This window comes from Ranitomeya variabilis, chromosome 5, assembly GCF_051348905.1.
Source record: "Ranitomeya variabilis isolate aRanVar5 chromosome 5, aRanVar5.hap1, whole genome shotgun sequence".
Lineage (NCBI taxonomy): Eukaryota > Metazoa > Chordata > Amphibia > Anura > Dendrobatidae > Ranitomeya > Ranitomeya variabilis.
The window spans coordinates 196,110,124-196,123,336 of NC_135236.1; the positions used below are offsets into that span (position 1 = coordinate 196,110,124).

Sequence of the window (13,213 nt, forward strand, 5' to 3'; positions counted from 1 at the left end):
ATGTTACACTCCCCTCACTTCTTGTAACCTACAAGTGTACAAAGATATTATACAGTCACCATGTGACAAGTGGGCCTGTGAAACTTCAAATGCCAGGGCTGAGTTTTAGTCCCAGTCCGGCCCTGACAACAATGTCCTATATACTATCCTTCTAGCTTTACATATGATGTAGATAAACATGGGCACAACCACTGCTACGGTACAACAGCGCCATTTTATATCATGATCAGTGTCCCTTTCTTTGTACTACAAGCACCAGCAAACTTAAAGCCACGCTCCTTGTGAGCGGCGGGGTCGCTCACTGCGCCGTTGCTATGCTGGTTGCTAAGCTTGCCTCCCCTTCCCTCTGAACTTCCTGTTTACGTGTAACAGCCTTAATCTTCCCTCGTGAACAGCGAGTAAAAAACAATTCGTTCCGGGTAAGGAAATAATTCCGGCAAGCGCAAAGAATCCTGGGACGCCGTTGGCTCCAGTTCCCCGGCCAAGATGTCTGACATGGAGGATGACTTCATGTGCGATGATGAGGAAGATTATGACCTGGTAAGTTTTCAGCAGCGGGGACGTGATGTGCTCGCTGAGTGCGGCCCGGACGGCGGCTGCCTCCCCTCATTGCGCAGCTACTCGCCTGAGAGGGAGCTCTGTTGGCGGGACAGTGAGCAGGGACGTCTCCCTCCCAGGCTGGCGCTACCGGGTGGCACTGCTGGTGTAGTGGGCACCGGGCGGCCCTGGCTGCTGCTGACCCGTCACCTGGACACCCGGCTGCCCACAGATGGCGGCAGGTTGGTCCTCAGGCTGCACTGAGCTCCCGAAGCCTTGCTGGCGGCCAGTTATAGGCCGCAGAGTATCCCCCACCGAGCAGAGGCTCAGCCCTGACATGTGTCATGTACATGAAGTGCCGGCTGCTGCTCCCTGTTACCAGCCATTCTAGGCTGTATGGACGGACAGTAAAGTGTACTGGGAGGGGGTTAGTCCTTGCTACCCTGTAACCAGCAGCTGCCATGGCACAAGGGAGGGCGCTGTGGTGGAGCGGGCACAGGGGAGGGCACCGCGACGGAGCAGGCAGAGGGGAGGGTGCTGTGGCGGAGCGGGCGCAGGGGAGGGCGCTGTGGCGGAGCGGGCACGGGGAGGGTGGCGGAGCGGGCACAGGGAAGGGCGCTGTGGTGGAGCGGGCACGGGGAGGGTGGCGGAGAGGGCGCTGTGGCGGAGAGGGCACGGGAGGGCGCTGTGGCGGAGCGGGCATGGGGAGGGTGGCGGAGCGGGCACAGGGGAGGGCGCCGTGGTGGAGCGGCACAGGGGAGGCTGCCGTGGCGGAGGGGGCACAGGGGAGGCCGCCGTGGTGGAGGGGGCACAGGGGAGGCCGCCGTGGTGGAGCGGGCACAGGGGAGGCCGCCGTGGCGGAGGGGGCACAGGGGAGGCCGCCGTGGCGGAGGGGGCACAGGGGAGGCCGCCGTGGTGGAGCGGCACAGGGGAGGCTGCCGTGGCGGAGGGGGCACAGGGGAGGGTGCCGTGGTGGAGCGGCACAGGGGAGGCTGCCGTGGCGGAGGGGGCACAGGGGAGGCCGCCGTGGTGGAGCGGGCACAGGGGAGGCCGCCGTGGTGGAGCGGGCACAGGGGAGGCCGCCGTGGTGGAGCGGGCACAGGGGAGGGCGCCGTGGTGGAGCGGGCACAGGGGAGGCCGCCGTGGCGGAGCGGGCACAGCAGAGGCAGCACAGGGGAGGCTGCCTTGGTGGAGCGGGCACAGGGGAGGTCTCGTGCACTACTTCCACTCAACAACAAGGCTACTTCTTCTGTTTCCCTCAGGACTTGGATAACCATTCGCTAATATCTGACCTGAGGATCAGACAGGTTTATTTATTTAAGGGCCTTACAAAAAAATAACACCTGGAGTCTGATTATGGGCGACAAGTTTGGTTTTTCCTTTATAGGCTATGAAACTTTGGCTGCTTTGGTGGTGAGACATAATGTGTGTGTTTTGTCTGGGATTTGATGGTTGTTGAAAACCAAATAATCAGAGCTGATGCAAGCAAGTCCTAGGTGACGTAGGGTACGTTCACACCACAGCCGCCTGTCTGAATGCACAGTAGTCAATGTGCTAGAGGACGTGGGCGACTTTCCACACGGACTTCAGGGCTGCAGTAATGGCTGCATGCGCTCGTCTAGTTCGATTTGCATGTAAAGGCCCCGTCACACATAGCGATTTACCAACGATCACGACCAGCGATACGACCTGGCCGTGATCGTTGGTAAGTCGCTGTGTGGTCGCTGGGGAGCTGTCACACAGGCAGCTCTCTCCAGCGACCAACGATCAGGGGAACGACTTCGGCATCGTTGAAACTGTCTTCAACGATGCCGAAGTCCCCCTGCAGCACCCGGGTAACCAGGGTAAACATCGGGTTACTAAGCTGTAGCTCCTGCACTCGTTGACTCTGCAGACGAGCACTTCGAGCCCAATAAATCTACATTTTCTGATCTGATTGGACTGCAAAGTTCAGCGCTCATCCAACCTTAATCTTACATCAAAGACTATGGTGGTGAGATCGCGGTGTTCATGTCACCAGTGTTACCGTATAGCCCTAGAGGGTTTACTGGGCTACGCTGGGATTGTCTGTAGTGCTGCGCATTGATATTTAACTGTTGAGTAGTCCAAAGATATAAGTTGTTCTGTATGCACTGTTGTGGACGGCAGCTGAGACGTGGTAGTTAAAATCTCTGTGTGACCGTAGGTTAGCGCTACATGGCAACTTTACATGCACAACAACATGTCTTAAAGGGACTCTGTCAGCCCTTTCTCTGACTCGAGCTGTGCATCAAAGACGACTGGGGAGTGGAGATATTGGGAAAGTGTATATAGATGATTATCCCTGCGATGATGCACCGAGCGCCTGTGCATTTTTTGAACAGTCATTCTGTGCTTAGGGTCCCTTTTAAACAAGTTGATTGACCAGAAAAAAACCTTTGCCATTTGCCTGGAACTTGCTATCAGATTGCTGTAAAAAAGCCCCCAAATCGCAGAAAGCTTGCAAGCAAGTGGCACGTAACATAAATGTAGACATGCGCCATTTGTACAGTGTTTGGTTTGTTTTCTTTACCTTGCTCCTACTTTATATTCCTTGATCTCACCCTGGCGGAGCCGCTCAGCTCATTGACTGCAGCAGTCATAATCACTGTGGTTACATTGACACCACTGCAGCCTGTCAGTAAAAAGGGGGGGGGGAATATTGGTGTGTTATATTTTCTTTGTGTGCAACGCATTAATAAAAATTCCTTCACACAAATATTTGGTGTGCAGGTTGGCAGACATACTTAATTTTTTTTATTACATCGTTCACGGAGTATGAACTGTTATCACAGAATCGTAGATTATTGGAAGGGACCTCCTGGGTCATCTGGTCCAACCCGCTGCTCAAAGCAGGATTCACTAAATCATCCCAGACAGATGTCTGTCCAGCCTCTGTTTGAAGACTTCGATAGAAGGAGAACTCACCACCTCTCGTGGCAGCCTGTTCCACTCATTGATCACCCTCGCCGTCAAAAAGATTTTTCTTTTTTTTTTTTTTTTTTTTTTGTTATTTAGAATTCTCAGAAATACAGAACAAAACCGTACATGACCATACATCATTAAAAGGGTCACAATAGTGGAACGGGGAAGATGAATATATCACGTGGCCTAGTACGTTTGATGAACTGGTAAGAAGTCCTTTGGGAGCGATCAACTAATGTCTATATCAGGAAAGACAACAGGCTTCAGGTATCAGTCCATGTAACAGGGTAAATCATAAAAGGAAAACAAAACAACATACAATTAGATCAACGTAACAAGTCGATAAGTAATCCGGGGGAACACGAACAAGGTCCCCTTAATAACTACGGGGGTGAGACAATTAGAACAAATGAAGCCAAATAAAAAACATGGCAGAAAGTCAAGAATATCAATAATACTGAAATGAAGATGATATATATTGGTGAGAGCTTGGGTCCAATACACTGCGGCTTAGTGAAATAAAAGGTCGAATTTGCGGGAGGAGAAAAAATTGGGTAGAATCATGAGGGGGTAGGGGAAGCACGTTGCCAGGGGAGCCATGTTTTAAGAAATTTATCATGTGTACGTGCGTCCCAGCTGGATAATTTCTCAATTCTATGAATATCATGAACTTTGTTCACCCATTCACTAAAGGTAGGGGGAGCCATTTGTCTCCAATGTAGTGATATCAAGTGTTTAGCTGCGGCTACAAATAGGGGGAGTATATCGTGTTTCTTAGGATTATATAAGTTTGTGGGAAGTGACAGTAATACTTCCTGGGGTTTTAAATTCCTTGTAATTAAACCCAATCGGTGGAGATATCTAAATATTTCCTCCCAGAATTTAGAAATTATTGGGCAGTACCAAAATATATGGGATAGGGAGCCCGTAGACTTCAAACATCTCCAACAGAGGGGGGAGTCAGACAGACCCATGTGGTAGAGTCTTTCAAGGGTTCTATACTAACGTGAAAGGATCTTAAAGGCATTTTCCTGTAGCAAGACACATCTTGAAAAACCATGTGAGTTCCCCAAAACTTGCCTTGTCTCTCGGGAGGACAGGGAGAGATTTAGTTAAGTTTCCCATGAGGATAAATATAGGGGTTTGGAATGGGTGGTGGGGGAGATGAGGTTAGAATAAAGTTTAGAGATTAATTTAGGAGGTATAGATTTCAGCCTGACAAGAAGTTCTAACCAAAGCCAATCAGTGCTATGTTGGAGATCAGACTGAAATTTCGAAATAATATGTTGTACATGATGTTTTTGTAGGAAGTCACGAGGTCGTTTTTTGGCTTCCTGAGGCCAATTGTCCACGCATTGAATCTGATTGGAGAGGAGATGCGAGATTGGTAGGCTCGGTAAGGAATCCCATAGGTCAAAGGCATCTACGTAGTTCGAGTCAATGAGCCAAGGGATAATTTTTAAAGGGATGTTGTCTAGGAAAAGGCAGTGTGGCCACCTATTAGGGATAAGAGCTCTTCTAATGGCTAAAGTATTATTGGTTATTGCATCTAATGAATGATGTGGGGGTACAGAGGAGGTCCAAGATAGGTCTCCGCATTTCTCCCCAACAGCTTTAGTTCAAGGTTAGAGGTATTGTGGTCAGGTTTGATTTTAGTCAGATACATCCAGCCAAGTGGATTGCATGATAATAAGTTTTGAAGTTGGGAAGGCCAAGACCACCGGCAGTTTTTGGGAGGGAAAGGATTTTAAAGGGGAGTCTAGCCTTCCTATCTCTCCACACAAATCTAGTGACCAATCTGTTAGCAACTTAAAAGAAGGACTTAGGGAGAGGTATGGGTATCATATTCATAAAATAGAAAAATTTTGGGAGGATATAGGATTTAATTATATTTATCCTGCCAATCCATGAAAGAAACGGCAGGTCATATGATTTGAGTAACGATTTGAAATTATCTAGTAAAGGGAAGAAGTTATGTTTGTATAGATTAGAGGGATCTGCCGTAAGGAAGACCCCTAGGTATTTCAGTTTTTCAGGAGGCCATTTAAAAGGGGTAATCCGTTTAAGTTCTGAAACAACTTCCATTGATGTTGAGATGTTCAAAACCTTGGATTTGTTCATATTGACTTTGAAGTTAGGCTAGGTTCACATTGCGTTAAGTACCGTATTTTTCGGACTATAAGACGAACCGGACCATAAGGCACACCCCAAATTTGGGGTGAAAATTGCAGAAAAAAAGATTTTTTATAAGATGGGGGTCCGTCTTATTGTCCGAATTTACAGTATCTCACCTGAGGGCTGGCGGTGGCAGCGCTCCATTACTGACTGGGCAGTGACACGCATGACCACAAGCTGGCAGTGACAGCGCTCCATTACTGACTGGGCAGTGACACACATGACCACAGGCTGGCAGTGACAGCGCTCCAGTACTGGCTTGGCAGTGACACACATGAGCACAGGCTGATAGTGACAGCGCTCCAGTACTGGCTGGGCAGTGACACACATGACCACAGGCTGGCAGTGACAGCGCTCCAGTATTGGCTGGGCAGTGACACACATGACCACAGGCTGGCAGTGACAGCGCTCCAGTATTGGCTGGGCAGTGACACACATGACCACAGGCTGGCAGTGACAGCGCTCCAGTACTGGCTTGGCAGTGACACACATGACCACAGGCTGGCAGTGACAGCGCTCCAGTACTGGCTGGGCAGTGACACACATGAGCACAGGCTGGCAGTGACAGCGCTCCAGCACAGGCTGGCAGTGACAGCGCTCCAGTACTGGCTGGGCAGTGACACGCATGACTACAGGCTGGCAGTGACAGCGCTCCATTACTGACTGGGCCGCTGTTTACCATCTCGACCGAAACTAGCATTGCGGCCTGCTGCCGAGCGCCTCACACGCAGCCTCCATGTTGGCCGCACAGCCTGTGTGTGTGCGCGGCTGCGGTGTGCGGCGTATAACCAGGCAGCAGCGAAATAAAAGCTCAGAGCAACAGTAACTGTGTATTGCATCAAGGCTCGACCATTGCTCTCCACATGAGGGTGCAGAAGCCCCGCCATACCATACGCGTCCAGCACAACCGCTCACCGCACAGGCACATGACAGCTCACATCGTACTCACTTTTTCCACTACTTTTTCCACTGCTTTTTCCACTGCCGCGGCCCGGTGACCCACCCCCACATTGTGCCCCCTGTCATGGTTCCCAATGGCAAGGGAACGTCAGAGAACTTAAATAACAGACTAGCTCTTGGGTGATGGAATCTCGAGCTGACCGTGAGCTAAACCTACCACACAACTAACAGTGGCCGGGTGACGTACCTACGTTTTATCCCTAGACGCCCAGCGCCAGCCGGAGAACTAACTAACCCTAATAGAGGAAAAAACAGACCTGGCTTACCTCTAGGGAAATTCCCCCAAAAAGGAGACAGAAGCCCCCCACATATATTGACGGTGAGTTCAGAGGAAAAGACATACGCAGTATGAAGGTAGGTTCAGCAAAGCGAGGTCCGCTTACTAGATAGCAAGAAGATACAATAGGGAACTTCACGGTCAGCTGAAAACCCTATTAAAATACCATCCAGAAATTACTTTAAGACTCATGTGTCAACTCATGACACCGGAGTGGTAATTTCGGCCCACAAGAGCTTCCAGCTACAGAAACATAACATAACTGTGAACTGGAACAAAAATGCAAACAAACTTAGGACTAAGAGTCCAACTTAGCTGATAGTAGTCTAGAAGCAGGAACATGCAACAGAAAGGCTCTGGTTACATTGATGGCCGGCACTAGAATAACTGAGCAGCAAGGCTAAATAGGATACTCCCATATCCTGATGGAAACAGGTGAACAGAGAAAGTGAAGCACACAAGTCCAGTACCACCAGTGACCACCGGGGGAGCCCAAAAACCAAATTCACAACAGTACCCCCCCCTCAAGGAGGGGGCACCGAACCCTCACAAGAACCACCAGGGCGATCAGGATGAGCCCTATGAAAGGCACGGACCAAATCAGAGGCATGAACATCAGAGGCTGTCACCCAAGAATTATCCTCCTGACCGTAGCCCTTCCACTTGACCAGATACTGAAGTTTCCGTCTGGAAACACGGAAGTCCAAGATCTTCTCCACAACGTACTCCAATTCACCCTCAACCAACACCGGAGCGGGAGGCTCAACGGAAGGCACAACCGGTACCTCATACCTGCGCAATAATGACCGATGGAAGACATTATGGATAGAAAAAGATGCCGGGAGGTCCAATCGAAAGGACACAGGGTTAAGAATCTCCAAAATCTTATACGGGCCGATGAACCGAGGCTTAAACTTAGGAGAAGAAACCCTCATAGGGACAAAACGAGAAGACAACCACACCAAGTCCCCAACACGAAGACGAGGACCAACACGACGACGGCGGTTAGCAAAATGCCGAGTCTTCTCCTGGGACAACTCCAAATTATCCACCACCTGTCCCCAAATCCGATGCAACCTATCCACCACAGTATCCACTCCAGGACAATCCGAAGACTCCACCTGACCAGAAGAAAAGCGAGGATGAAACCCCGAATTGCAAAAGAAAGGAGAAACCAAAGTGGCAGAACTAGCCCGATTATTGAGGGCAAACTCCGCCAACGGCAAAAAGGCAACCCAGTCATCCTGATCCGCAGACACAAAACACCTCAAATAAGTCTCCAAGGTCTGATTAGTTCGCTCAGTCTGGCCATTAGTCTGAGGATGGAACGCAGACGAAAAAGACAAATCAATGCCCATCCTAGCACAGAACGCCCGCCAAAATCTAGACACGAACTGGGTCCCCCTGTCAGAAACGATATTCTCCGGAATACCATGCAAGCGAACCACATTTTGAAAAAACAGAGGAACCAACTCGGAAGAGGACGGCAACTTAGGCAAGGGCACCAAATGAACCATCTTTGAAAAACGGTCACACACCACCCAGATGACAGACATTTTCTGAGAAACAGGGAGATCAGAAATAAAATCCATAGAGATGTGAGTCCAAGGCCTCTTTGGAATGGGCAAAGATAACAACAATCCGCTATCCCGAGAACAACAAGGTTTGGCCCGAGCACAAACATCACAAGACTGCACAAAAACTCGTACATCTCGAGACAGAGAAGGCCACCAGAAGGACCTAGCCACCAAATCCCTGGTACCAAAGATCCCGGGATGACCTGCCAACGCAGAAGAATGAACCTCCGAGATGACTCTACTGGTCCAATCATCAGGAACAAACAGTCTACCAGGCGGGCAACGATCAGGTCTTTTACCCTTCGCCACGACAGCACCCCACATGAGAGAGAGGGATCCGCCCATAGGAACAGGAAACCTACAGAATAAAAGGAGGCGGTCCCCTCTCCTCCTCAGTTTAGGTTTCCTGTTTCTATGGGGAACCCGAAGTACCTACAGTCAAGGATTCCTGGGGCCATGCACCCGCCTGCGTCGGTCTCCGTGGGAACGGCAGGGGCTGCGGTACCAGAGGCAGCGTCGGGGGAGCCACTGTTTGCAGCCTCCCCCCTCGTCTGATCGTCGCCATGGTCCGGGTTCGGTGCCGCTGGTCCGCCCGGCTCCATGAGGACGCGCGCGCTCAGCGGCCGGCTTCTTATCCAGCAGCCGCCGCATGGTAAGGAGGAGCGGCGCGTCTAACCCGGAAGTCGCGGGAGCACTTCCGGGTTGGGTCCGGGGAGGCAGGAGATTCGGCGCCAGATTTAAAAGTGCGGCACTAGCGTCGGCCGGTGTGTGTAAGTATGGCTTCACCGGCCGATGTAGCGTACTTGCCTGCAACAGAGTGGTCTCCCAGTAAGGAGACAAGCGCCAGGAGCAGCACTAAAAGTGGAGATCGATCCCAGGTTAAGCGATCTGCCACCAAACAGAAGGATGTTTCTTCAGAGAATCCGCCTCCAGAACCGGTACCTGTCAGCTTCACTGGGTGAGTTTTTAAAAGAGTCTCTTCCCATATGCTGATATATGTTCCTCCTGTATCCCCTTCCTCTAGACTAAGAAAAGGACACATAAATCCAAACATAAAGAATGTGCCTTATGCTTACAACCCCTCCCGGACTCATACACAAAGAGATTATGTGCAGAGTGCATCATATTGACCTTACGGGAAGAAAACGTAATGACTCCGTCTGACGTTAGAGCCATAATACGTGAAGAGATGCAGGGTTTGGCGCATACGAGTAGCACCAGTACCCGTCAGCCTAGCAGGTCCCGATCTCCAGTAAGCTCGGAGTCAGAGGTAGTACAAAAATCCTCTGATGAAGAGGAGTCCCAGCCAAGTTCATCGGAATATGAAGGAGGCCTTTGTCTACCAAATAGTAGTGTAGACAGTTTAATTAAAGCCGTCAGGAGCACGATGGGGTGCCCAGATGAGAAGGGAAAGAAGTCAGCGCAGGACATCATGTTTGCGGGGTTAGGACAAAGAAAACGAAGGTCCTTCCCCGCCATACCCACAATTAAGGAGCTGGTTAAAAAAGAGTGGGAGAAACAACACACGAGAGGATTCTTACCATCCTCTGCTAAAAGACGCTACCCCTTCAGTGATGAAGAACTTAGTTCCTGGCAAAAGATACCAAAGGTTGATGCGGCAGTGGCTTCAACTTCTAAACAGTCGGTCTTGCCTGTGGAGGACTCGGGGACTTTAACTGATCCGTTAGACCGAAAGGCAGAAGCCTTACTTAAGAGGTCATGGGAGGCTAATACGGGGGCATTCAGACCAGCCATCTCTAGCACCTGTACTGCAAGGTCACTGCTAGTATGGACAGAGCAGCTGGAGGAACAAATTAGAGGTGGAGCTTCGAGAAATAAAATTCTGTCGAAAATCCCTCTAATGAAAGATGCAGTAGCATTTCTAGCAGATGCGTCGGTGGATTCGCTACGCCTAACAGCCAGGTCAGCCGGCCTAGTAAACACAGCCCGGCGAGCACTCTGGTTGAAAAATTGGAAAGGGGACGCACAGGCCAAAGCAAAACTTTGTGCGATTCCCTGCCAGGGTGAGTTCCTATTTGGGAAAACTCTGGACGAGCTCTTAAATAAGGCAGGAGAGCGGAAGAAAGGCTTCCCTAACCAGTACCTTCCCTCTTACAGGAGAGCTTTCAGGAGACGCCCCTTTACCAGAAACAAACCTACTGAACAAAGGGAGCGCTGGGAGACAAAGGATCCAAAACAAAGAGGTGCTCTGTTTTCGGGATCCTATAACCAAAAACGTAACAAGTACCGTTAATTATGAAGTGGGCGGTAGATTGAAATATTTCTTTTCTAAATGGAAGCTGATAACATCTAGTCTTTGGATTCTGGACATTGTTGAAAACGGATTAAAATTAGAATTTGATAGAATCCCTTGGGATTCTTTTATTGTAACATCTCCGAGAGGTCAGCAACAACAAGAAGCTCTAGAATCAGAGATCCTGTCGCTTCTATCTAAAAAAGTATTGATAAAGGTTCCACGAGATCAAGAAGGGAGGGGGTTCTATTCCCCTTTATTTTTGATCAATAAGCCAGATGGTTCATTTCGAACCATCATAAACCTCAAAAAACTAAATTCCTTTTTGTGTAACCACACTTTCAAAATGGAATCCATTAGTTCTACCATCAAGCTTTTGTTCCCTAGGTGTGTCATGGCCGGGATAGACCTAAAAGATGCTTACTATCACCTTCCCATACATGCCGAACACCAGCAGTATCTAAGAGTAGCGGTCATCCTGGAGGGACAGGTTCGTCACTTTCAATATGTAGCAATGCCATTTGGGCTTTCTATGGCCCCCCGCATCTTTACAAAAGTGATGTTAGAAGTGATGGCTCATCTACGCCAACGGGACACTTTAATAATACCATACCTGGATGACTTTTTAGTGATAGGCAATTCTGTGGCTCAATGTAAATTGCGGTTGTCTAACACAATCTCATCCCTGCAGGACTTGGGTTGGATTATCAACTTCGAAAAGTCCAGATTGAAGCCAGACACTACTCAAATGTTTCTAGGGATCCAGCTGGACTCCGTAAGTCAAAAGAGCTTCCTCCCACATTCAAAGAGAATGACTATACAGTCAAAAGTGTCAGAAGCAATAAGAAACCCCTACATGACACTGAGAAAGGCTATGTCCTTATTAGGGTCATTGTCCTCATGTATCCCGGCTGTACCATGGGCTCAATTCCATACCCGCCAATTACAGTACGAAGTACTGTCAGCCCAGGGACGGAAAGGACACCTAGAGAGTAAACTAACTCTCTCTAGAGATGTCGTAGAATCTCTATCCTGGTGGCTAGATATGGGACACCTTTCAGGAGGCGTACCTTGGATAGTAGATCCATCCAAAATAATTACTACCGACGCCAGCCCTACGGGATGGGGTGCACATATGGAAAATGATGTAGTCCAGGATACCTGGAATCAGGCAGAATCATCATGTTCTTCAAATTGGAAAGAATTAACAGCAGTAGGGAAAGCCTTAAATTATTTTCTTCCACAGATTCAAAGAGCAGATGTAAGAGTTTTCTCAGACAACTCCACCACAGTGGCCTATGTAAACCGTCAGGGCGGTACACGGTCAGGAAGTCTGATGACCATCGCAGGGGAGATCTTCCAGTTCGCAGAGATTCATCTGGCATCTCTAACAGCCCTACACATCAGAGGAGTAGAGAATACCAAAGCGGACTACCTCAGTCGAAACAGGCTGCGCCAGGGAGAATGGTCCTTAAACAGAACCGTGTTCCGACTAATAACAAAAGCATGGGGAGTGCCTCAGATAGATCTATTTGCCACAAGAGGCAACAGACAGGTAGAAAGATTCGCTTCCCTGAACTCCTTGGATCATCCAGACATACTGGACTCCCTACACCATCCTTGGAACTTCAAACTGGCTTACGCCTTTCCTCCAATGTCTCTAGTTCCGCTAGTGATCAGGAAGATCAGGAGGGAACGGGCAAGGGTGATCCTCATCGCACCCTTCTGGCCAAAGAGGCCGTGGTTCTCCTGCCTACAGAGCATGTGTCTATGCGAGCCATGGATTCTTCCATTGGACAGGGAACTACTGTTCCAGGGGCCGTTTTTCCACCCGCAAGTGAAAGGGCTTCACTTGACGGCGTGGAACTTGAGCGGCAGTTACTAAGCTCAAGGGGTTTTTCAGAACAACTAGTGAAAACCCTGCTACTAAGTAGGAAAAGATCTACCACCCTGATATATAGCAGGGTATGGAAAAAATTCTTAAACTTTCATACAATACCGTTCACTAAACACGTTCCGATAACACCTATTCTAGAGTTCCTACAAAAAGGTAGAGAATTAGGACTATCAGCAAACACCTTAAGAGTCCAGATATCAGCGTTAGGAGCCCTATATAGATATAATATAGCCGCTGATAGATGGGTCTCCAGATTCATTAAATCTTGTGAACGAAGTAACCCGGTACATATTCCCCGTCTACCTCCGTGGGATTTAAATCTAGTGCTAGAGGCCTTAACCAGCTCCCCATTTGAGCCTCTAGATTCTATACCTCTAAATGTCCTCACATATAAAGTAGCCCTCTTGGTAGCCCTGACCTCAGCCAGACGTGTTAGCGACATCCAGGCCCTATCAGTAGACCCACCCTTCTTACTGATATTCCATGATCGGATAGTCCTAAAACCAGACCCCTCATACCTCCCTAAGGTAGCATCCACCTACCACAGGTCACAGGAAATATTTCTCCCTTCCTTCTTTGATTCTCCTGTAACC

General features: G+C 49.4%; 1 protein-coding gene across 2 annotated transcripts in view; it reads left to right on the forward strand.

The window, feature by feature from the left end:
* Window positions 1-243: 243 nt before the first annotated feature.
* The window catches only part of COPS2 (COP9 signalosome subunit 2), a 115,043-nt gene continuing 102,073 nt past the window's right edge, over window positions 244-13,213 (forward strand). The window contains exon 1 of one of the 2 annotated variants that reach the window (XM_077263714.1): window positions 244-540. In XM_077263714.1, the coding sequence (XP_077119829.1) occupies window positions 487-540 (54 nt within the window). In that variant the 5' untranslated portion in view covers window positions 244-486. The remainder of the gene's footprint in view (window positions 541-13,213) is intronic. The other variant, XM_077263715.1, reaches the window with a different exon arrangement.